Source organism: Salarias fasciatus, chromosome 4, assembly GCF_902148845.1.
Source record: "Salarias fasciatus chromosome 4, fSalaFa1.1, whole genome shotgun sequence".
In the NCBI taxonomy this organism is placed as follows: Eukaryota; Metazoa; Chordata; class Actinopteri; order Blenniiformes; family Blenniidae; genus Salarias; species Salarias fasciatus.
In genome coordinates this window covers 22,814,019-22,838,388 of record NC_043748.1, presented here as the reverse complement: position 1 = coordinate 22,838,388, position 24,370 = coordinate 22,814,019, and the positions used below count along the sequence as shown (strand labels likewise).

The 24,370-nt window shown below is 48.1% G+C and overlaps 1 protein-coding gene across 2 annotated transcripts in view; it reads right to left on the bottom strand.

Moving 5' to 3' along the window:
• Window positions 1-23,475, bottom strand: part of shank1 (SH3 and multiple ankyrin repeat domains 1) — a 63,032-nt gene extending 39,557 nt beyond the window's left edge. For both annotated transcript variants that reach the window (XM_030089239.1, XM_030089240.1), the window contains exons 1-9: window positions 22,901-23,475; window positions 9,748-9,951; window positions 8,622-8,693; window positions 8,113-8,221; window positions 7,131-7,285; window positions 4,472-4,639; window positions 2,251-2,367; window positions 1,986-2,063; window positions 82-148 (exon numbers count right to left, since the gene is read on the bottom strand). In XM_030089239.1, coding sequence (XP_029945099.1) covers window positions 82-148; window positions 1,986-2,063; window positions 2,251-2,367; window positions 4,472-4,639; window positions 7,131-7,285; window positions 8,113-8,221; window positions 8,622-8,693; window positions 9,748-9,951; window positions 22,901-23,404 — 1,474 coding nt within the window. In that variant the 5' untranslated portion in view covers window positions 23,405-23,475. The remainder of the gene's footprint in view (window positions 1-81; window positions 149-1,985; window positions 2,064-2,250; window positions 2,368-4,471; window positions 4,640-7,130; window positions 7,286-8,112; window positions 8,222-8,621; window positions 8,694-9,747; window positions 9,952-22,900) is intronic.
• Between the last annotated feature and the right edge of the window lie 895 nt (window positions 23,476-24,370).

Below are 24,370 nucleotides of genomic sequence, written 5' to 3'. Positions count from 1 at the left end.
TCAGTTAGCGCCTCCTCTCTCCATCCGAACAGCTTCTCTTCACGCCGTCGGGCAGATTCACACGTTCCTGGTAGAACTCACCCACATCGGTGTCCCGGTGGTTCTTGATGATCTCCCCCAGCTCAAAGTGACCGGACATGACGGCCACCTGACGGAAACACAGCAGAGAAACGCTCAGCGGAGCGGTCATCCGCAATCAGGAGGTCGTTGGTTTGATTCCCCACCAGGGCTGAACGCATTTGCAATATTATCGCGATATAACAAAACGCACTGTCTGAATCGCAAGGTGCTTTTGACTGCGATTTAAAGCGGCGAGCAAGCGGAGAACTCGGCTCCGTCAACTTCTCCTGCAACTTTTGAGCTGTTGTTCAGTCTCCTCTGTCCTGACGGAACGGCCACAACCTGAACTCCGGAGGAACGGCATGCTGGTCCTGAGGAGTCACCTTGGTTTTCCAGAAGATGCTGCGCAGCGTCGGGTGTTGTGCAGAGCATGCTAGGCTACCACTGCTAGCAGAGCATGCTACGCTAGCATCGCTACATCACAGGGTGATGCTAGCAGCATGTTACTGAACGTGTTCATTAAAGGATCGTTCTTTAACGCGTTCATATAGTTTCAAGTGACGTGAACTGCACTGCTGTATATCTGCTGTATTTCTGGCTGCTGGACTGGGTTGTAGTTTTCGTTTGTGAACGGCGCTCCACAGTTTAACTTTGTTCAAGAGAGCGCCAGATTGTCAAAGAGCTTCCAGACGAAAACCCGGCTCAACAGCTGAAAACCTCCCAACCTGGCAACAGCAGCCACCACAGAGTCGCTGCACGTCACACACTGCAAGACGAGACGAGACGAAAACGGAAACAGCAGAGAAACAGCTGAACTGATTCTAAACTGAACGACTTCATTTTTTTAATTTCTGAACTTCAGTCTGAATTAGTTCATATAGAAAGTGGACGATCCAAACACTGAATCCCTCTCACTTGTTCCAGCCCTTTAAAATAATCACATATTTAATCTCAATTGCAATATTAGAGGGAATAATCGCAAAGAAATGTTTAAACATTGAAACAATGAATTCTTTAAAAAATAGACCAAATTAAATTTCACTTTCTATATCGCGATCGCAATATTGGGGGGAAATATCGCAATTCAATATTTCCCCCATATCGGTCCCCCCTGTTCTCCATCCGGCGTATCCAGAGCAGGAAGCAGTATATGAGACTTCTCCATTTACGGTTTCATCGGGATTCAGAAAAACGTCTCAAACTCTCCACTTCACAGGAGACGTGAACAGAAAGACCGTTCCAGTGGACGTCTGTGAAAGTGTGGAAATAAATGTGACAGCTTGTATGAAATATGTGTCTGGTAAGAGATGTTTACAGTTAAAAAAGTGAATTTTATGGATTTCTGAGAGGAAAAACATTAAAAGTGACGTCCTCTACAAGAGTCTGAACACAAACAGCTGTTTTGGGTTGTTTTTTGTTTCTTTTTTGTTTCTTTGCCCCAGTCCTCCGATGTGTTTTTATATATGATCAATCAGAAACGGAGTCAGTAACCTCGGTATGTCCGGCAGTGTGCAGCGTAGCTTCATGGAAACTGTCTGCCAGAGGAAGAAAATGCAGTCATTTTTCGACAACACTGCTCGGAGCCACCGAAAACACAACTCTCAGAAAAATGGAAACGAGGAAAAACTCAACTTTTCTGAAAAGCTGCTAAAGTGGAAAAACTGTGGAGCTTCACTACGACAGGCACTGGAGGCTGGACGTGAAGACCACCTTGTTTTCAGTGTTTCTGCTGATTCCGTGGAAAAAGACGTCGTTCTCAGAATGTTGTCGCGTAAATGCTAAACTTTCTCCGAACAAAAAAACACGATAACAACAAATTCTCCTTCGGCTGTTGTCACGTAAACAGGCCTCCTTCATACAGCATCAAACACATCAACGAACACCGCAGCGAAACCCAACAGGCTCGAAAAGGAGGCCGGCGTCACCTGGAAGGGCGTCTGCCCGCCGTTGTTCTTGGTGTCTTTGTTGGCTCCTCGGTACAGGAGGATCCGAGCACAGCTTTCCTGAAAACACCACAGGCGGAGGTCAGAGGAGGTCAGAGGAGGCCGAGGAAGACCGCGGGGAAGACCGCGAGGAAGACCGCGAGGAAGACCGCGAGGAAGACCGCGAGGATGACAAGGAGGAAGACAAGGAGGAAGACAAGGAGGAAGACAAGGAGGAAGACCGCCAGGCAGCGTTGAGCTAACTCACCTTGTTGTATAAAGCACAGATGTGCAAGGCAGTGTTTCCAGATGCATTCTGGGAAGAGGAGTCAGCTCCATAGAAGAGGAGGTGCTCCAGGTGCTGAGAGTTCCCGTTCTGACAGGCCTGAGGAGGAAGAGGAGGAGGAGGAAGAGGAGGAGGAAGAGGAGGAGGAGGAAGAAGAGGAGGAGGAGGAAGAGGAGCAAGGAGGAGGAAGAGGAGCAAGGAGGAAGAAGAGGAGGAGGAGGAGGAAGAGGAGGAGGAAGAGGAGCAAGGAGGAAGAAGAGGAGGAGGAGGAGAAGGAGGAAGAAGAGGAGGAGGAAGAACAGGAGGAGGAGGAGGAAGAGGAGAAGGAGGAAGAAGAGGAGGAGGAGGAGAAGGAGGAGGAGGAGGAAGATGTCATTAGGCAGAGCAGAGTGAAGCGATGCAGCAGCAGAAGCAGGATTTCTCTGGTTGTTTGAGAAAAGCAGGAAAACGAGGCGACTCCTCCTCATTTAACCCTCCAGAGTCTGATCAGGTGATGACAATGATCTCAGGTCAAAGGTCAACCAGGATCCTCCTCATGGGTCAACAGACAGCAGAGCTACAGGAGAGACAGGACTCACTTCTCTCCCTGATATTCATCAAGTTCCGACTGTTTAGGATGGAACAACGTGAAGTTAAAGGTGTAATACAGGATTTTCTCGAAAACACGAAGCCAAACGTCTGTGACTCACTGTTTGAACAACGCCATGCTCCAGACCATCCGCCCGGCTCTCCTGCTTCTCCCAGGAAACGCGGAAGCGTGCGAGCGCGACCTCCTCTTCTCCGGCGTGCACGGCTCTGTTTACAGTTTCTGCGATCCGCCTCGCTCATAAAGCTTGTTTTCCGAAACAGTTCCAGTTTCATGATGTCAGACTCGCCATCGGTCAGCACTAGCTCAGACGCTCACGGCTACAGAAACACTCTGAATGCGCAAAAGGGAGAAGCTGATTGGGCGTGAGCACGTGGAACCGCCTTACGAAAGCAGCTCGTCAGAATGATTGACAAACAGACCCACCAGTTAGGTAATCCACCCGGAAATCAAAATCCTGTATTCCACCTTTAAGAAGCATAAAACCATTTCTTACAGGTTGAGCTCAGTTTAACGTAGCTGTTGGTTTCAAACCTCTGATCGCAGTGAGGATCGCTCAGCTGTTGGCATATCGTACCAACACTAATGTTTTCAATTAAAATTTCAGTGATTTACTGTTTATTCATCGGTTCCTTTAGTTGCTGGTTGTTTGCTTTGTTTTTCGGTCTCTATGAAGGTTTCTGATTCGTCAAAAAAAATCATAGGATACAAACAGGCTGACTGGAGAAGGATGAATTGAGCTGATGCTTCTTGCTACTTCTGTTCAGCATGGAAAGTTTCCATTTTTATAGTTTGATTTTATTTATTACATTCCAAATAAAACAAACAATATTCCTGTCGTATAAATCATTACATTTCCCAGTGCTAACACTACAGCGAAGGTGGGATCCCTGCACTGCTGACATCGCTACTGTTGACTAAACATCTTCGTTTTAATAGAATAATTATTGGTGGTTTAATAAATCAGTGGTATAAAATAATTTGGTTAAATCTTTACAACTAAACAAACACTAATGATCCACAGAGTGATTCTAATTCAGGAGCTGAAGATATAAAGTGAGATTTAACAGACTGTTTGGCTCCAATCCACAAACTGCAGCATCACTGCCACACACACACACACACACACACACAGTGTACTGTATGACAAACAGAACCGAAGAGACAGATGCTGATGGGAGCATGTGTGTGTGTGTGTGTGTGTGTGTGTGTGTGTGTGTGTGTGTGTGTGTGTGTGTGTGTGTGTGAGATCAGTGACAGATGAATCAGCTGATACCTGTTGCTCCTCCTCTGGCCTGTCCTCTCCGCTGAAGCAGGATGGGGGGATGAAGGGTGAGAGGTGCGGTGTGTCATGGCTTCAATGGACCACACACACACACACACACAAACACACACACACACACACACACACACACACACACACACACACACACACACACACACACACACACACACAGAAATCACAACATGGACACAAAACAACTTAACTCCAGACCGGTCTGACATAAAGGCCCAGGCGACTCAGTGCTGCCCCCTGCTGGACAGAGACGCCGCCAGCTGTCTGTAAGGCTCCGCCCCTCTAAGGCCCCCGGTGCCCCGGGCCCCCGGCCGGCGTACCTGGTGCGTCTCGTCCCAGCCGTTCTCGTCCCTGATGCCCAGCTTGGCGCGGTGGTACAGCAGCGTTTCGCAGCAGGAGGTGTCGCCCCCTGTCAGCACAGTGTGGTAGAGCGGCGTCAGGCCCCGGCGGTCCTTGTAGTCCGGAGACGCACCCAGAGAGAGCAGGACCTGCAGGGGGCGCGCAAAGACACGCCGGGTCATAAAGAACACACCATTAAAAATATATCAATTCAACAGAAACCGTGATTTCAGGATTATAATGTACATATTGACGAGTCCACTGCTTCCTGCATTTGACCCCTGAAGTCTGCAGGTCTAGGACCCCCTGGTGGACGGTGTCTGGAATCACAGGGTGGCCGAGGCTCTGCCTGCTCTTAAAATCAGAGCAGACTGAAAACGGCCTGTTTGGCTTCGCTTTGACCAACAGGACCGTCAAAATGCATGACGAAGGGTTTGATGTACGGATAATATGAGTGATATATGGAACAGCATGTTTGCAACACGGGACGTTCATTAAAGCTGCTGTAGGCAGGATTTTGCTAGTCAATGCTAATTTTTCTGTTTTCTTTGGATTAAATGTTAGAGTATCCATTGATAATCCTTTAGGAGAGTAGCATAACTGCACTACCGTGAGGGCGCAGCGTTTCCATCTGTCTCTGTTCTGAGCTGAAAAGGAATCTCCACAGCTCCAGGTATCTTTGACCAATCAGAAGAGCCCCTGAGGCTCTAACCGTGATTGGTCGAGGGGCATTTGTCGCATGTTCTTGTGGGAGGGGCTTAGCTTGCATAAGGGCGTGATGTCAGAGAAAACGGGACAGGATTGGCTGTGCTGGGTTTCAAATGGCCATCTTAGATGGGTCAAATCGCCATCTTGGCGGAGATGCTGAATCCTGCCTACAGCACCTTTAACTGGGTCAAACGTCACCGTCTCCTCCAGATGGCGAAAGTATGACTGACTATTTAACCAGGGAAGAAAAGTGGAGCTTCTGATAGTTTTGACAGATTTACATCATTTCTGCTGAATCAAAACTCTTTTCATACTGGCATGTTTAAAAACCGTTTAATCAGACCGAGGCTGCATGTGGTCCAATAATAAAATAATAATAATAATAATGATAATGATGATGAGAACAGCAACATAAACAACAGTCATCATCATGAAATCGGTGATAACAATAATTTTAAAAATTCAGTAACTTATAATCAATGATATAAGCCCTCTGTTCTCAAACTGTGGTAGGCGGACCACTGGTGGTACGTGAGCTCCCTCTCGCGGTACGTGGGGGAATCACAGAAATGTATACATTCTTTGAAGATTAGTTAAAAGTCAAAACTTTCAGAAACAAATATTACCACCAAAATACATAATAATTTCAAATTACAACACGTCAAATCAACTGTAATTCTCACTCAGTTTTTCTCTTCTGATATAACGTGTTGGACCGCGACGTGCTCACGCTCAGTCACGTAGTAGCGCACGTACGCCATTGACGATTAAACTCGCTTAGCTTCACCGTAACGAGTGTCCAGAGGTGGAATGAGAGGTCCGAGAACTACAAATGTGGCTCCAAACAGGAACTATGAAGAAAAGAAGTGCGGAACAGGAGGAGAATAGAACCAGCAGCCCTGCTGGAACCGAAGCTGATGACAGTGAAGCAACACGAGGCTATCGGGCGGCTAATTAAGCAGCTAGCGTTAGCAACAAACCACGCTGCATGAGTGCGAGAGAGAGGGAGGGAGAGAGAGAGGGAGAGAGAGAGAGAGAGGGAGGGAGGGAGAGTGAGGATGTAAGTGAGAGGGAGAGAGAGGATGTAAGTGAGAGGGAGAAAGAGGGAGGATGTAAGTGAGAGGGAGAGTTGCCCCTTTGTGTGACGGTTCCAGTGTTCTGCCTTTGCTAACTGAGGCTGACAGAATTAAACAAAAATATAAAGATTAAGACGATTAGAAATATACCTGCTTCCTGTGTGTGTTGTCTTCATTTGAGAAGAGTTTTTTTTTTTTTTTTATTACTTTGGTCATAATGGTGGTACATGGAAAGCCTAATTTTTTCGGAGGCGGTTGTTGGTTTAAAAGTTTGAGAAACACTGATATAAGCTATTAGAGACAAGACTATTCACATTATTAACATTTTGATGGAAAAACTGTCGTTTCAATCAATATTTTATGAGCTCAGGCATAAAGGCAGGATGAATAAATCTTCAGCGCTTAAAAATCAAGAAATATTCGTTAAGTTCTAGTTTTAAATGCAGCGCAGAACGCTGGAGAAGTCAGAGTTTATTTGGAGGAGTCAGTTCACCCAGCGAAACCTTCAGCCTGAAGGTTCAGCTCAGGAGGAATTAAACTACGAGCCAGGCTCCATACTGACGCGTCTTTTTCAGCTCTTGTGGAGTAAAACGCTGGTTCTGTGCTGGAGTGTGTGTTGGAGTGTGAGCTGGAGTGTGTGTTGGAGTGTGAGCTGGAGTGTGTGTTGGAGTGTGAGCTGGAGTGTGTGTTGTGTGGGAGTGTGTTGACGGCTGAGTGGGACGCTCTGTTGTTTCTGCCTTCAGCTTGTTTACTTACAACAACTCAAACGAGAACAACGGCGCCGCCGTCTGGGGAAAACCCCACCGTCAGCACCACAAACCACTGTCTGAGAGCAACGGTCCAGGCGAGTGTGTACCAGCAGAGCCGTATGGCGGTGGCCGCGGACGGCCTTGTGTAGCGGCGTGAGTCCGTCTTTGGCACGAAAGTCGATGTGAGCGCCGCCGTCCACCAGGACCCGGATGGGCTCGCCTCCACCCGGCTCACACTGCACCGCCAGGGACAGGGGCGTCTCTGAGACACACACACACACACACACAATGTGAGACTGTTTACCCTCGAATCAGACTGTGAGAGACATTTTTAATTTCTGTTTTTCATCCATTTTTCATCTCCTTTCTTGCTGTTAGGTTCCTCTATGCCGTGTTAAAAAGCTCGGTCGGAGGACATTTGTGGGGATATTCCAGTTCAAACTCTCCAAACTCCAAGCTGCCTCCTGTCCAGGCGCCGCCACGCCACGCCACGCCACGCCACGCCACGCCACGCCACACCGCCTCGATGCAGACGGGAAAAAATCCAGAGCAGCGCTCCACGGCGGCGGCGCTCTCTACATGATCAGGTACACAAAAAAAGAGAGGAAGTGGGGAAACGTTTGACTCCCCCCCCCCCCGAATGTGGCCCCTGACCACAGTTTTCCGGCCCTGCCCTCAGAGCCTTGGTTCATGGGGGGTGTCGGTGTGGGGGTCTCTGCTGCCCCCTTGTGTCCTGCTCTGGGAGTGTTTCACACCCCTGCTGCCAGGCCGCGCTCTATGTTTTGACACAGTGGCGCCGAGTCGCACGCCCAAACTGTAAATGAGCCGTCTGTCACCACCCCCCACCCCCCACCCCCCGGCGTGATCACAGCATCAGAGAGAAGCCACCCAGCCACGCCGGGCGCCTCGCAGAGCCGAGGGCAGAAGGCAGGAGGTGGAGTTCAACACTCACCCTGACAGGAAACACCAACCACATTTCACCCCATTTAAACCCATTTTGTCATTTTTATTGCTGACTTTCTCAAACTACCATGAGTGGCGGCGGTTTCTGACGGAGGCGGCTGCTCCGCCTCCTCCGCCCCCCCTCACCTCCGGTGTCGGCGTCCTGATAGTTGGGGTCCAGGCCTTTGTCCAGGAACTTGGCCATCTTGTCCACGGCGCTGGTTTGAATGTAATCCATGAACTTCTTCAGGCTGGCCTGCAGGCGGAGAGAATATCAGACTGAAAACAGAATCCGGTGGAATCAGGCCTGCTTCACGCTCATAATCTGAATCATGGTATTTGGAAGGCGATCCGGCTTCATGCAAACTGGAAAATGTAAGAAACTTTGAATTTATTCACAATTTACATTTTATTGTCCTGCTTCATGTCTTGTACATGTCCTAACTGTAGCAGAGGTCACATGGAACAAAACACTCAAAAGGGACAGGTTCTTCTTCTGCTGCCAGCTGATTGTCAGTCCACACACTGTCACTCTGCCCCCTGCTGGCAAACAGCTATAACTACATGAGTCTGAACAGCTGATTCTGAAATCCTCTGGTGTGACGGAGATGTACTTCAGCAGCAGATCTGAGCTGCAGGACGCGTCGGTCTCTCACCTTGGTGTGCAGCTTGGCCAGCTGCTTCTCGTCTAGATTGGTCTGCTTGTAGACCCTGGTTTTATAGCGAAACTGGAAGGAGTGCAGAGAAAAAAGACAGGAAATGAAGAGTTAATCCGAACACACGAGCGCCTTTGTCCTCAATTCTCACAGCTTCTGGCCTCGATCCACAGAAAAATGCTTCCTGCAGATGGATTGTTGAGAGGAGCGTTATCTGGCCGCTCCGCTTCGCCCAGGAGCAGAAATGTGGCTTCGCAGCAGTTTGGAGGACAGATTAGAGACACATCAGACGCACTTCTGTCGTCCCGTTCAATCAGACGTCGCGCTTTTTATGTCAAATTTAATATGACGAATCCTTAAAAGTGGAATCTAGGACGGATTTTTTCTGATTTACACTAAAAACACAAAGAGGAAGCTGACACTTCCTGCCTGACCATATCTGGTAGCATCTCTCTTCTTCCAGAGTAGCAGTGATAAATTAAAAACACTTAGACTTTGCTTGAATTTAGCCGTTTTTAAACATGTTCAGTTGTATTCATGAGCATTAAGGGTGCAACTACAGACTGTTTCAAAATCTTTGATTCTCAACCAAAAAATAATTAATTTCAGGACACTTCAGATCAAAACGCCTCTTTTACAGGACAATAACGCCACTGACACGATATATCAGGATTGTTGACGCTTTCTTTTCCTTTTTGCAGACATTTCAGATCAAACTTGAACAATTTTCCACAAGTTCTTAGTTGCATATAAATAAATCCATTAATAATTCACTAAAGTCACTAGTTGGTAGTTAAATTACTATATATACTATACTATATATATACTATAGATACTATGAAGTTAGTAAGGATGCTATTTCATATCATGAATATATAATAAAAGCGATTTTTAAGCCTAATACTTCAGTTATTTATAGATACTTTAGCGTGAGCACAGTTTGTATGCATGTCATTGTTGTCTTTTACGTTTTCTACCTATTTGTGTGTCCCATGTACTGACACTGCAACACTTTAACACTCACTCCTTAATATTTAATAGTTGTGAACAACCGATTCATGTATCAAGAAGAAATATTGAGGCTTATCAAAGTAACATAACATGAGCGAAGACAGGACGAGCTGACCTCCAGGTACGGCACCCCTTTCTCAAAGGATTGTGGGTACTCTCTGAGGGGCCGCTCCTCCTCCAGGAACTTGGCGTCGTGGCCGTCGGTGGCGGGCTGGAAGAGGCCGTAGTTCAGGACGTCCCGCAGCGACTCGGTGAGCGAGCAGAGCACCTGCTGCTTGGCCTTCCACACCGTGGCGTCCGGGTTGAAGCGCAGGCATTTCTGCAGGAGGCGGGGGAGGACGGAGGCTCAGGACACAGGCAGCACGACACGAAGTCTGTTTCTGAGGCAAACCTTCATTTTAGCTGAATCTGAGACGATGAAGCGTCTCTCGGTGTGTGTCGATTGCTTCTCATTCACCCTTCAGCAAACAACATCTTCCTCTCAAAATCAGCAAAACAGGAGATCTGCTTCAGACTGGAATCCTACGGTGGCCAACAGCTGCAAAAACGCTGCAAACACAGGAACGATGTAAAAACCCAAAACCCACAAACACATAAAACACATGCAAGAGAAAAACGCTGCAAATTCAACCCACAACGGAAGTGCACCGGACACCACGGAGGACAAGAAAAAGAAAAAGAAGGCGATTAAATTTGCTGCATTTTTCTCTTGCAGCTGTTTTGGGGTTTTGTGTGTTTTTATATATTTGCAGCATATTTTGTTTGCATTTGTTTTGTGATTTTGCAAGTCTTCGCTTCTGCATCGTTTCTGTGATTGCAGCGTTTTGTTCCTGCATGGGTTTAATGTGTTTTAGATCATTCCGGTGTTTGCAGCGCCTTTGCACCGAGTGGCTTGAAGCGGAGTGGCTTCCCGAACCCGAAGGACCCGGGACGCCAGATGTTTCCTGACGGATCCTGACGGGATCCGTCTTCCCACATCCAGACGTGCAGAGCCTGCAGAGACTGACGAAAGCTGCGATGGCCGCCGGGTTCCCGGGACCAGGAGATTACCCAGAACACAATACCGGGATTATTCCCAGCACCGCTCTGTGGACTTCCACATTTTTTTTCCCAGGATGCCTTGGAGAGTTCCCGCGGCTGCTGGATGATCTCACTGCAGCACGGCGAGGCTGCTTCCCCCGTCCAGCCAGAAGGGGGAGCCAGCGCCGGGCTCCGGGGGTCCAAGTGGAGCAGAACTCCACACACTGAGGGGTTCTGGAGTTTCTGCCCCCGCTGCGACCTCCCTCTGCCTGTTTCCTCCATCCTCTCCTCCTTTCCCAGTTGGGCTGCTTCCTGACCTTGAGGCAGCAGATAATTGGCCCTGAGCAGAAAGCTGCAAGTTTCCAGCCTCAAGCTGCATCACTGCACGAGCTGCTTCTGTCCCCCAACATTCATTCAGCCTTTGTCAGTCATCCTAATCGCTTTACACACACACACACACACACACACACACACACACACACAGTGTCTCTGCAGTGTGCCTGTGCAGCTGTGTCAATGATTTTGTGTGTATATGTGCTTCCGTGTGTGTGTGTGTGATGTGCACACGCATGCATGTGCGTGCAGGTCACATACACACCCACACACACACTTCTGTGTCTCTGCAGTATGCTTGTGCAGCTGTGTCAGTGGTTTTAGTGTGCATATGTATTTATGCATGAATGAGTGTGTGTGTGTGTGTGTGTGTGTGTGTGTGTGTGTGTGTGTGTGTGTGTGCGCGTGCAACAAAGAAAGATTAAAAAAAACCCGCACGAGGGGTTTTTGTGCAGAGGAGTAACATAACATTTTCTCCCTCTGTTTTATTCAGTGTCTCTGTTCCCGCACAGCCAACCCGGTCGCCACGGCAACCGGTTCATTAGTGGAGCAAGCTGCTTGTTGCCATAGCGACATCCCTGTGTTCCCTAGGAGATGGGGTACTGGGAGGCTGTGCATGCCGCTCGTGTGTGAGCGTGTGCGTGTGTGCGTGCGTGTGTGCGTGCGTACGTGCGTGCGTTCTTGTATTTCTATCCTTGTCGGGGCCAAATGTCCCCACAAGGATAGCAAAACGTGGAACGACGTGCCTTGTGGGGACCTTTTTCCGGTCCTAAGTAGGAGAAACAGTATTTTCTTGACCATGTTGTTGTTACTGAAAAAAGTAAAAGTGCAAAAACATTTCTTTAGGGTTAGGCTTTGTTGTGGTGTGGGTTAGGGTTAGGGTAAGGGTCAGGGTTAGGGGCTAGACATGAATGGGAGTCAATGGACGGTCCCCACAAGGATAGAAATACAAGACTGAGCGTGCGTGCGTGTGTGTGTGTGTGTGTTACAGTAGCGTAGCGAAGGAGGAGAGTTAAAGGGGAGGGCAATGCCTAACATTCTGAGGAGGGGAGAGAAAGCTGGAGAGGATGAAGAGGTGTGTGTGTTTGTATTAGATTAGTGTTCTCTCACACACACACACACACACACTTACAGTCCCACTCTAAAATGAATCACAGTCGCAGCAGGAGGGAGTGAGGGTTAAGGATCCAGTTACCACAGCGTTCCACCACGTTATATTTTACTGATAATAATTATTGGAACGAAGCTGAGCGGTGTCAGCGCCCTGCTATTGACCTGAAAATAACTGAACTGACCTTTAAAGCTCGTCATCTCACCTCTCCAGGCCTTCAGAAACAGCTCGAACACTTTTTCCAATCATAAATTCAGTCATGAAACATGACAATGCAGCGTGAGGAACTGGATCCAGGGTGATTCTGACCCAGGCTCCGCCTCCGCTCATAAAACATGAAGATAATGCGGAAGTGCAAAAAAGCTGTAATTCCGGAGAAATTGCAGCAGGGGGCGATGATGCTGGTTCCAAAAAGAGCTCCGGTCTCATTGGAACCATTCAAAAATGCTGATTTTCAGAGTGAAAATAAACCTATAAAGCTCCGGTTTCAGGACAGGTTCTGGTCTCTATCACTGGTTTCTACAACCTGCTGCTTCACCAGACTCTGATTTTCAGATAAATCATCTGTTGATTTTATATTACGAGTTAAAGTTTTGCATAAATCGCCCTATCACAGCGCCTCCTCTGTCCCCGTGATGTGGTCACATGACGGGCTGGACCAATCACATTCACATCCGGTTTCAAATGTCTCAATATGGAGGCGTCCTGCTGGACTCGCGAAAGTCTGCAGAATGGCATTTGGGAACGCAATGGGTGACGTCACAAAAGCTCCATCCATTACATTAACGATCTATGTTCTGACCTCTTTCTACAAACCTCTCCCTTTTCCCGCTGCCGCAGGGATCATGTCGTCATCCCTAACCCTAACCCTAGCCCTGACCGTCACACTGGGCGTGTTTTGTCGTGTTACATGCAATGACGTATAGAATTCTACACGTCATTGGTTACATGGGTCTGCAGTTGTCCCACGTTGATGACATCACCCACGCGACTTAGCACAGCGAGCTAAACGACACAGTGGAGCTCAGTCCCCGTTACCTGTAGACGAATCTCTTCTCCCCGCGGATCAGGAGAAGCTCTCTGGTCTCGCTATCTTGCCACTGCCGGGTCTTCTGGAAGGAAAGCTCATGCTGTGTGCAGAAACAACAACTAGCGCGCTAACATAGCCACGCTAACGTAGCCACGCTAACGTAGCCACGCTAACGTAGCCACGCTACGGCGACGTCATCACGTAAATCACTGCGTCGACCCGGGTCGGCCTTTCACACTAAAAGCCAAGCGGAGCCAAGCCGAGTAAAACCCGGGTCGCTGCCAGGGTCTAAATGCTGATTAAACCCTTTCCCACTGCCGAGGAGCTGACCATTAGCGGGTTTAAACGGGTTTTTTGACCGGGGGAAAGGGGTGTGATGACTGAAAAAGACTTTTTTGTAATTTTCTACCAGACTAAAATTTCACTAAAGACAAAAAATACGTGAATGATTTGAATAAAACGAGGAAACATGCAGGCTGCATTAATGAAGTCGTTTTGAGCTCTTTTACCATTTTATAGATTTTTCTGAAATTTTTAAAGAATTTTCTCACTTCACCCATCTTACACATTTTTACTTGTTTTGTTTGGTTTTCAAAGCCGACATGTTTCCTCGTGGTTAAAGCAGTTTTAGCTATACTGACTAATTTTGCTTTTTTCATTCCTTTATTTTTTTTGTTCTTTTTTCTTTTATTTCCCTTTCATCTTGCTTTCTTTCAATGTCTTTTAATTTTCACTTAAAGGGGCTGTATCATGCTTTTTTAGCTAGTCCAAACCCTAGAAATGGCTCTAACATGGTCATAGTTTATTTTTGGCGCTAAGGAAAAGTCATTTTGTGTGAAATAAAAGATTTTCTGGGGCTAATTCTGAAACCCAGAAGAGAAAACGCTCCGTTTCACTGAAAATCCCGCCTCTCCCCCTGTGGACTTTTATTGACAGCGTACTTCAACCAATTAGTGCTTCAAAACAAATACGCTGGCTAGCTTTAGCTCTTTAGCTCTAGCTTCTCCACACGCAAAAACGTCTTTTCCTGCGAGAAACTCACCAAGCGCAGACCCTTCCAGACCCTTCAGACCCTTCCAGACCCTCCAGACCCTCCAGACCCTTCCAGACCCTCCAGACCCTTCAGACCCTTCCAGACCCTCCAGACCCTTCAGACCCTTCCAGACCCTCCAGACCCTCCAGACCCTTCCAGACCCTCCAGACCCTTCAGACCCTCCCGACCCTTCAGACCCTTCAGACCCTTCAGACCCTCCAGACCCTTCAGACCCTTCAGACCCTTCAGACTCTTGCTCTTGCTTGACTGTTGCTTTCAGACGATGGTCAAAGTTTATCCTCGAAATCGGAGTTACAAAAAGCAGCAACGCTGATTGCCGAGGGCCTGCAGGAGGGGGGCTCAGGGGGGCCATCTTCACAGTGTGACGTCAACGTGGGAAAACAGAGCGTTTTCACAGGAGGAAAGCTTAAACACACAGGCACGAAGGAAAAAAATGCTTTGGGGGAGTTTTAGGTGAGTACATAACTATATAACAAGGTTAAAACATACAAAAAGTGAATTTTGCATGATACAGCCCCTTTAAAGCAATGCTCTACTCGAAATTTTAATCATTTTACTTTCACTATTTTTCGTGCTTTATTGTCTTTTTTGAGGAGTCGTAGCTTTTATATCCTTCTTTTTTCCATAATTCCAGTTATCGGCAACTTGTATCTGTTTACCTTCTTTAGCTGTTTGTAGCTTTGGGAGATTTTCATTTATATTTTATCAACTGGCTGCTGTAACGATTACATCTTGTCCATCGTGGAACAAATAAAATACTCTCTTTCTATCTATCTATTTATGAATGTTTATCAAAATTTGGCTTTTTATAAAGTAACGCGGTTCGTTAGATGTGATCCGTTTTTAAGCAAAGTGTTTTTTAATGAGTGTACATTTATTTGTAATGAAAGCCAATTAGTTGCAGTGGCTGTACTTGAGTCCATATTTACAGTTCGCTCTCTCTGCTCGTATCAAAGCCGGTTCCCGGGTAAACACACTTTCAGTCACTCGAGTGTCTGCGTTCAATCGGGGTTTGGATAGAAGTCGACGATCGCTCGCCGGCTTCCTGTTATTTGTCTTTCTGCAGGCGTAATCACGACGGCGTTCGGCGCTCCCGCTGAGCGCAGGTGAGCCGTGACTCATTAAGAGCTGGGATGCTCGGGAGGATGTGATCACAGCCGGGTTCCTGCCCGTCAGGCCTCCGACTCCCCCGGCTAATCGTCAGCAGCAGAAAACGAGAAGAACAATTTATGTTCTCCGATCGGATGAGACCGGATCCTGAACTCTCGCCGTGGTTCCTGACGGCAAAACATCAATATTTATCCATCTTCTGAGCGATTTGATCCCATTCAGGGCTGCAGGGGGCTGATCCCAGCTGACCGCGAGTAAAACGGGCTAAAACCTGGACGGTCCGTCGCCGAGGACACAAAACGGCAAGAAGATCCACGACTGCAGCGACTTACAGTCACGGATTAACCTCGACGGTGTGAGGAAATCAGGACCCTTCATACGACATCTTCAAGTGAAAACAGACATTTAGGGCTCTGAGGAACTGAAAACACTCTGGTTCAGTCCTGAGTGGAAGGCAGTGCTGTTCTCTGCACACACACCGGTGTGGTTTCATTAGGAAAAGAGGGAACGGCGCCAACTCCTGGCCTGACCTGCTACCTACATCGTTTTCAGTGCGTCCGCCGTTTCTGTATAAATCGACGTCGTTTTCATGATGTAGCGTACGTTAAAATGTGACTCTTGAAATAAAGGGAAAACGATGCGTTTTCAATTTAATCATTGTTGTGTAAAATAAATCCCAGATGCGCAGGAAGAACATGCAAACTCCAGGACACCTCGGACTTCCCTACATGCAGATGATCTTTCTCTCTCGCCTGAATTAAACTTCTCAATTAACCTCGGAGATTGAATAACTCGCTATATGTTCGCTCCACCTTAACGTCCTTCTGTTTCTCCTGAGATCTTTTTTTTCTTATTTTATTATTATTCAGACGGAAAAATCCAGTCTTGCCTCTGAAAGCTGTGATCACACTTTCCCACTCACATACGCCCGCTCACTCTGTCCATGCTGCTCTTTATCTCCTCCTCATCCTCCCTCCTCCTCGCCATCTTGCTGTCACTTATCTCTGCAGAGATAGGCGCCGTCTATTCTCTCTCTCTCTCTCTCTCTCTCTCTCTCTCTCTCTCTCTCTCTCTGTCGCCCCCCCCCCCCGGCCTTTCCCTGCAGGTCAAACTCAGGGGGACTCAGAGACTTTAATGAGATCTGTGGGGAAATAACCCCCCCTCAGCATTAAACACACACACACACACACACACACACACACACACACACACACACACACACACACACACACACACACACACACACACACACCACTGTTTAACTCCTCTTTTGATGGCGTTTTGACATGACAATGATTTCAGGTGAAAACGTAAAACTCTGGTTGAGTCTGGTTGGGAAATGCCCCCCCGGTTAGAACTTTCTGAAAACATTGTGTTGTTGTTGTTGTTGATGAAATAATAAACAGTTCTTCGACCAACGGCGTCCTAAAGAGCGGCGTAACCCGACACTTGGCTTGTTTTCCAGCATGAAAACTACACAAAAACGCTGCCGTGTAAATGAGAAACTTTCCTGAAACTGAGATTCCAAAATGGTGCATCTTCCCCAGAAGTCCTCTTGTGGTGTGAATCGAGGCCTGAAGCTCACATTTCGTTCAAACCTTCCTTCATTCTGACGCCGCAGCGGCTGAGCGGAGGATTCATCATGGCCGCCGCCATCGTCTTCACCTTTCATTATCATACATCCTCCACAGCGCTGCAACCAGGCGCGGTGGCCTCTCCGCCTTCCAGAGCGGCGCACACCCAGCCTCTGTGGGTGTGTGTGTGTGTGTGTGTCGCCTCGGGGCTCCTGCTTATATTCTAAAGTTTGGAGGAACCCAGCTCGAGCCGAGCGAGCGGAGGAAAACTCATTTGTTTCACGCTGCTTAATGCGCTCGGCAGGCGAACGGGAGCTCGGCGGCGTGCGCGGCGCTCCGGCAGGCTAATAAACCGGCGCGTGAAACTGCCTCCACCTCACGCTGCGGCGGCGGCGGCGAAGCAGCCTCTCCTCATCCTCGGATGTGACTGTCAGTGTGAACACGGCCGGGCTTAATGGACCAGGACCCTTTTAGAGTTCTAGAGCAGAATATCCACCAACGGAGATTACTAGAAGACTAAAGTCGCCTCGGAATTATCCAGAAGAGCATCAGAGGAAACGGACTCACTCGCTTTGAGCTTCATATTGCTTGGAATTGTGGTTGGTTGCAGTTAAATTTGAATCAATTCTGCTCAGAGTCAGAATCTCTGCAAGGAAATATAATTCGTTCAACCCTTGATCTCTGAAATACTGGAAGCATAAGGAGATAAATCTGTCACTTTATAAAGTGCAGATCGAATCAGAATTTAAGAACATCTCCGAGTAGAGACTCCCAACGTCCAATAAAACAAGGACTGAGGGATGATATCAGGATATAATTCATCTCTATTTGGTGTAAAGCAGCGTCGCTCCATTATTTCCATATTAAGTCAATTCAAACGTTCCGGCTTCCAGGTATCCACCGCCGGAGCGACATGTTAGCTGTAAGTCATAATTATCATCCTATATGTGAACTCTTCACCACGTTAGTGCATGAATTCACATGAAACCCTCCATCCTGGATTCATAACATCCGCATCCACGCCGGCCTCGTTACAACACGATTAACCGGCACTCGGCGTTTATCAGCCGACATGTGGAACAGGGCGGACGCAGAGGGAGGGAGGAAGACGAGGAGGAGGAGGGCAGGAGAGCAGAGCGGGGGGCTGAGAGGGAGGTCAGGGGGGTTCTGCCGGAACGACGGCGTGGGAAGAAACCAGTCAGCACTTCCTGGTAAAAAGGTCACGAGGTCACAGTTTCTTTACTGATCCCGTTGAAGTTATCAGTTTATGTTCGTCTTAAAATCTTAATTCTCATTTCGACAAGCTTCTCTTTTAAAATTCTGTTCAGGAAAGGATTAGGTTCAGTCTGTTTGGTTATAATCTGCCTGAAATAGTGACTTCCCTCCGTTTTTGAGCAGGAAATACCTAAAAAGCCCGGAGCCTTACATAAAGCAGCATTTATAGCTCCGCACCCAAACACTAACTCATCTTTATGTAATTCCACCTCGCTGCTCTCCGTCTGCCAGCGCTCCCTCCACTCCTCTCAGGTTCATCTTGACCTTCTGCGTCGCTCGCCGTCTTTCCACATCAGACTGTGCGTCTCGGCGTGTGTGTGTCCGTCGAGCCTGATCTCCACCCGTTTCACCGTCTTTCTCACCATTAAACCCCGATGCCCGTTTGTTAGGATAAATAGAGCGCTGAATTATTTATGGCCGGGGTTAAAAACACTGAATCAACCAACCACACACACACACACACACACACACACACACACACACACACACACACACACACACACACACACACACTGCAGAAAACACCCATGCACAGATCAATAATGAAAGAGGGAGGAAGTGCGCCGGGGTGGAGGATCTGAACTTCCTGTGGTTTCAGTCCGCGGCGTCAGAGAGGCTGTGATTGGCCGAGAGAGGACAGACGGCTGATATCTGTCAAACACAGAGGGAGTCTGGATCAGCTCTACTCTGGTAACGACATAAAAAAACACTCTCTCTCTGTTTGCCTCCCTTTTCATCCTTCTCTTGTAGCTTTCTCTTTGATGAAGCCCCGGTCCTTCCCTCAGTCGTCACAACAGCCACTCGCTGCTGGATGCTCCATATCGGCGAGACGTTAAAGACCATCTGATCGGCCTTAGTCGCCACTACGGAGGGGCAAACAATGTGGAAAATTAAGACCGTCAGAGCTTCTCAGTAGATATTTGTACAGTTATTAAAACTTTTAGCGTTTTGTTGTGTTGTAGAACAGGTTTAGTGTTGGTCGCTGGTGCCAGGTATGGCTCACAGCCTGAAGCTTTAGCAAGATACAAGGCAAAGCGTCACATGGTCGGCTGGATTTGTGTCCATACAAGCACACCGCTGATTCCTGGCTAAATAATCCAAAACAACGGCCTAGTCTGGGTACCCAGATGTGAACCACTGCCTCATCAAAGCCCCTGGTCAGTACAGATGTTGCTATAAAAGGCGTCTATTTAAAAAAATTAATTTGACGAACGCAGTCTGATTAAAATGAGGATGCTAACAAGCTAGCATTAGCTCACCTGCTAGCGCTTGTTTGTTACCACGCTTAAAGGAACCTGTTACAAAGTGTGCAGAACAAACATATATGTAGTCCGGTTTCGGTAGCCACAGTTTTCCCGGTGTTTTGCTGGTATTGTCGGCGGTTCTGTTTATAGCCAACGGCCTTCCTGGTTCAGTAGCGTCGCTCGGTATCATATAAAAGGACAAGTGAGACTGTTGAGCTACAGTGTTGGTGCAGCTGAACACAACAATTCTTCACTATCTTTCATATATCTACAGTATATCTCTCAATCTACAACAAATATTGAGCAAGAACAAACTCCACAGATATAGTGCTTCGCCTGGCCAGCAGCAGCAGCGTGATTGTTTTCCCCTCTGCACTGGTTGCTGAGGCTAAGGCCCGCGCAAACCCGGGTGTGCTTCGTGGCCCGGATGTCCGTGGTCGAGAATGCTTCGTTCTTATGAGCTGCTGAAGTCATAATAAGGATTAAACGCAGAAATAAAGTAGAAATTCAAATTATAGTGCTAAACTGAAAGTTCAGCAGGGACCAGATGTCAGCAGGAGGAACTTCAGGGATGCTGGTTTTCACATGATCATTTTTAAGTTTGAAAAGTTGCTGCATCTTCCAGCCTCTGCTGCTACAAGCAGTGATGACTGACTCCATCACTGTCTTTGCTTCCATCTGCAGATGAAGAGGTTTTGTCCTGAAACGGCGGCGCGCCGCTCTGCGCGGCAATCATGCCGTCGTCAGACGTCAAGCTGGTGGAGGCTGCAGCATGAGAAGCTCCATAAAGACCAGACTGACGCCACGACGGCTGATCATTGTTTCCACTTTCTAATTTGAGAGGAAACTAAATTAAGAAGGTTTTGAGATGAAATCATGGGAAGGTTTGAAACGTGTTCCAGTCAGTTCAGAGACTGGTCTGAGGGAGGCGCTGTGGCTCACGTGACCACGAGAGACGCTCTGGCATGGTTCTGGAGCGGCCTCTCCCAGCAGGAACGCCGCTGAGGGCTTTTCACCGCCAGCTTTACGGCTGCATTATAAAGCTCTCTGGAAGCATCAGACCACGGGAGGGCCCCCCCCCTCTCCCTCTCTTCCTCTCTCTCTCTGATGCTCTCCTTCTGTCTCCAGAGTTTTTAAAGCCCTTTTAAACGTTCTGATTGTTCTTCTGTGGCGTTCGTCTCTCTCTCCTCCGGAGCCGGGTCACCTTGAAAGTCTCTCTCTCTCTCTCTCTCTCTCTCTCTCTCTCTCTCTCCTATCGGTCAGTCTGCTGACGGGGTTTTTGCAGCAGAGGAGACCACAGATCGTAAATACAGTGGACAGAGCTTTCCTGACGTCGCCCACAGCGTTCCGAAATTCCATTCTGAAGACTTCAGCGTGTTCAGCAGGACGTCTCCACATTGAACATTTGAAACCGGATGTGAATGTGATTGGTCCAGTCCGTCACGTGACCGCATCACGTGGACGGAGGAGGCGCTGTGATAGGGCGATTTGTTCAAAACTTTAACTCGTTAAAGCAACAGATGATTGATGTGAAAACCAGAGTCTGGTGAAGCAGCAGGTTATAGAAACCAGAGACAGAGACCAGAACCTGTTCTGAAACCGGGCGCTTTATAAGTTTATTTGCACTCTGAAAAATCACCATTTTTGAATGGTTGTAGTGAGACCCGGCTCTTTTTGAAACCAGCATCATCGCCCCCTGCTGGAATTTCCCCGGAATTACAGTTTTGAGCCTTGTACGACTATGTCATGTCTTTTTATTTTGTTAATTTGTTGTTTGATTGTTTAACATATGCTCAAATAAACTGAACTGAACAGTTTTTTTCACACGCATTGTCTTCATGTTTTATGAGCGGAGGCTGGCGCTTGGTTCCAACACATTCTGACAGATCCGAACAGATTCCAGCCACATGGAGGACGGCAGACCCGTTTCCCCGAACAGGAGATTTCTGAGGCGGCAAAGCTCGGTGGCTTCAGAGCAGCAGAGGCGGGAAAAAAGAAAGAGTCGTAGAGGATTTGTTTTACTGATGACTCTCTACTTTTCCTCCAGAATGAAAGACAAATATCGGTACTTTAACCCACCGAGGGTCGACACACACACACTGTTTTAGGGCCTGCTTTCAAGTGAAAACGCAAAACTTTTCTTGTGCTTTCAGAGTTTATATGCCGGTGATGCTCGCAGTCAGCTTTGGAAAACGTTCCGACTGCATCTCTGAAAACAGGAAAAACGTAACTTTTTGAAATCGCTCGGACTCTGTCTCCGAGGAAACGGGGGGAAAATGCGACTTTTTAAAAACCTCGATGTTATTTCCGTGGAAATGGGGAACAAAATGTAACTTTTTGAAAACCTTCAGGCTCTGTCTCCACGGAAACGAAGGCTAACAGCACTAACTACACTAACGGCATAATTTTCCACATTGTTAAAAACTTCACTCTGGAAACAAGAAACTTTTCTGAAACAGAAATCCAAAAGCAATGTTTTTCCTTGAAATGTTGCTCGTGTGACTGGGTGTCTGATTCCGTTTTAAATGAGGCAGTTGAGAAAGACACAAATCCAAGAAAGGATATTCTGAGCTGTTCTGAAAGTTTATGAGCTTCTTTGCCATTTCACAGGAGACTGTTTGATTGTTTTCTATCCATAGTTCATTCTCTAACCTTTTTCACCGTCCATGAATATTAAAAGAAGAGAGACTGAGGCCGACTGCAAAGGACGTTTTCCTGTATTTACTGAAGTCACACATAAAGACGATGACCTTTCAAAGAAATGGTTTTCACTTAAAGCAGATAATAACCCTGCCTCACAAGTCTATGATCCGTCACACTCTTTAACACACACACACACACACACACCGCCGCTGACCGCCGACAGGTTCAGAGTCCAAGGACAGTCTGGCACACGGCGTGACGGAGGGGGATCGAACCGCCAACCCCACTCCTCCACCCTTCATCTGACTGGAGCCTAAACCACCTGACCACAGGGAGGAAGCAGGTGAGACCCTGGAAGCATCTCTACCGTATCGGCCCGAATATAAGACGACATTTTTTCCAGAAACCGTATTCTCAAAATGGGGTCGTACTATAATCGAGGGCTAGGTTGTCATTACACATCTGCGCCACTAGAGGGAGCCAAAGTACAGAAAGCGAATGGAGCGTCAGTCATATGACGTCTGTGGTCACAGTGATCTGATGAAAAATGGAGGAACGTGACCATCTGGAACGAAGGAGCTGGAACGCGACCAGTGAGCAAACAACAGAGGCCAAGATTTGATGCCACCTGTAAACTGATGGTTCAACGCCGCAGAGTCAACAAACAACTGCCAGGCAGCAGAACATACAGATATATAATCAGAGTCGTCTTATATTTGGGCCAATACGGTACTCTGCTTCACAGAGAGGCCTTTTTCGGTCCGGATTCCAGCCAGAACCGGGTTCTAAAGCTCCTGCTTCCTCTTGGCCCTGCTGGTGTTCTGATGTGGCGTCTTGGGGAGAACGTGACGGACGGTGCAGCAACGTCACTCACCGTTTGCTTTATGTCTGGGATGCCGATGCGGAACACCATCATGGCGATGTGGGCGTCCTCGGCCGGCGCCGAGCTGCTGCTGCGCTCCTTCAGCCGCCGCTGCTGCTGCTGCACCTGATTGGCCGCCTGCTGGTGCATGTTCCCGGGGTTGGACGAATAGGGGTTGGCGGTGTGTCCGGGGTTCCCCGCCCGGACCTGCCTGTCGCCGGCGGGCCGCCCGGCCGGCTTCCCGGTCTGCCGGCGGCCGTCACCCCGGCCGCCTCGCGACGGGCCTCCCCGCCGCACCTCCTCCACCACCTCCTCCTCCTCGTCCTCCTCCTCGCCCACCAGCTCGCCGTTCTCCTCCTCCTCCCCGTCTTCGTCGCGCTCGTCCTCCTCCATCTCCTCCTCCTCCTCTTCCTCCTCCTCTTCCTCGTCCTCTGCCCCGGGATAGAGGTGTCGATTGTTTCCCAGCATCCTCTGTTGCTCCTCGTCGCTGGACAGGGGGCTGAACGGCATCGTCATGGCGACAGAGAGGGCGGCACCAGTGGCAACGCCATCCTTCTCAGAGAGACACTGTTGGGGGCGAAGGAGGACAGCAGATGATCAAAACACAGAAAAACTGCAGAGAGAAAACTTTCGGTCTGCACAACATCAGTCGAACAAACTCTGGTTACCATGGAAACTGCATGTTCTACCTCCAGTCATGCAATACTTTAATTCTCACTGCTTGTTGACAGACTTTTCACACATCGCCAATCAATAAACCCACTGAATTAAACCTGAGGCGCTACACACACGGATGCAGCCCCAGTGTTGCAGTACTGCCCCGAGCCATGGGGGGGGCAGTGTTCAGATTAGAAGTGAATAACAGCCCATTGCTGCTTCTGATGCTGCTGCAAATTATCCCATCTCAACATTCTTGAAATGCTAGTTTTCCTTTCTAAAATTCCTAGTATTTAAACAGGATTTTAATTCACAGCAGCGCCCTCTGGTGGACTGGTGCTAAACGCTCAGTCTGTTCTATGTTGAGTGCACTAAATGGGCCATTTTCACAGCTCCACTACTTCCTGAAATTAACTGTGCACATTCATTTCCTGTCTTGCATTATTGGCCAAAATGATTAATCCAGGTGTGTCTTGTTGCTGCAGTCTAAACCAGACACACCTGGATTAATCAGTTTGGCCAATAATGCAAGACAGGAAATGAATGTGCACAGCTATTTTCAGGAAGTAGTGAAGCTGTGAAAATACCCCATTATATAATGAATAAACTGTTTTCCAACATTAGGAATTAATTTCACACCTAATTTAATGGCAAATAAATTACATTAAGCAATGGAAAGTTCTGAGGAGCTTATGGTGCGTTCAAACCGGACGCGTCGTGGGCGTCGTCGACACTTGGGACGCCTCGAAGCTGATGCTTGTGACGCTTCGAGCACGACGCTTGACACCAGGTGGTCACAAAGCTTGCGACGCTCGCGATGCTCTT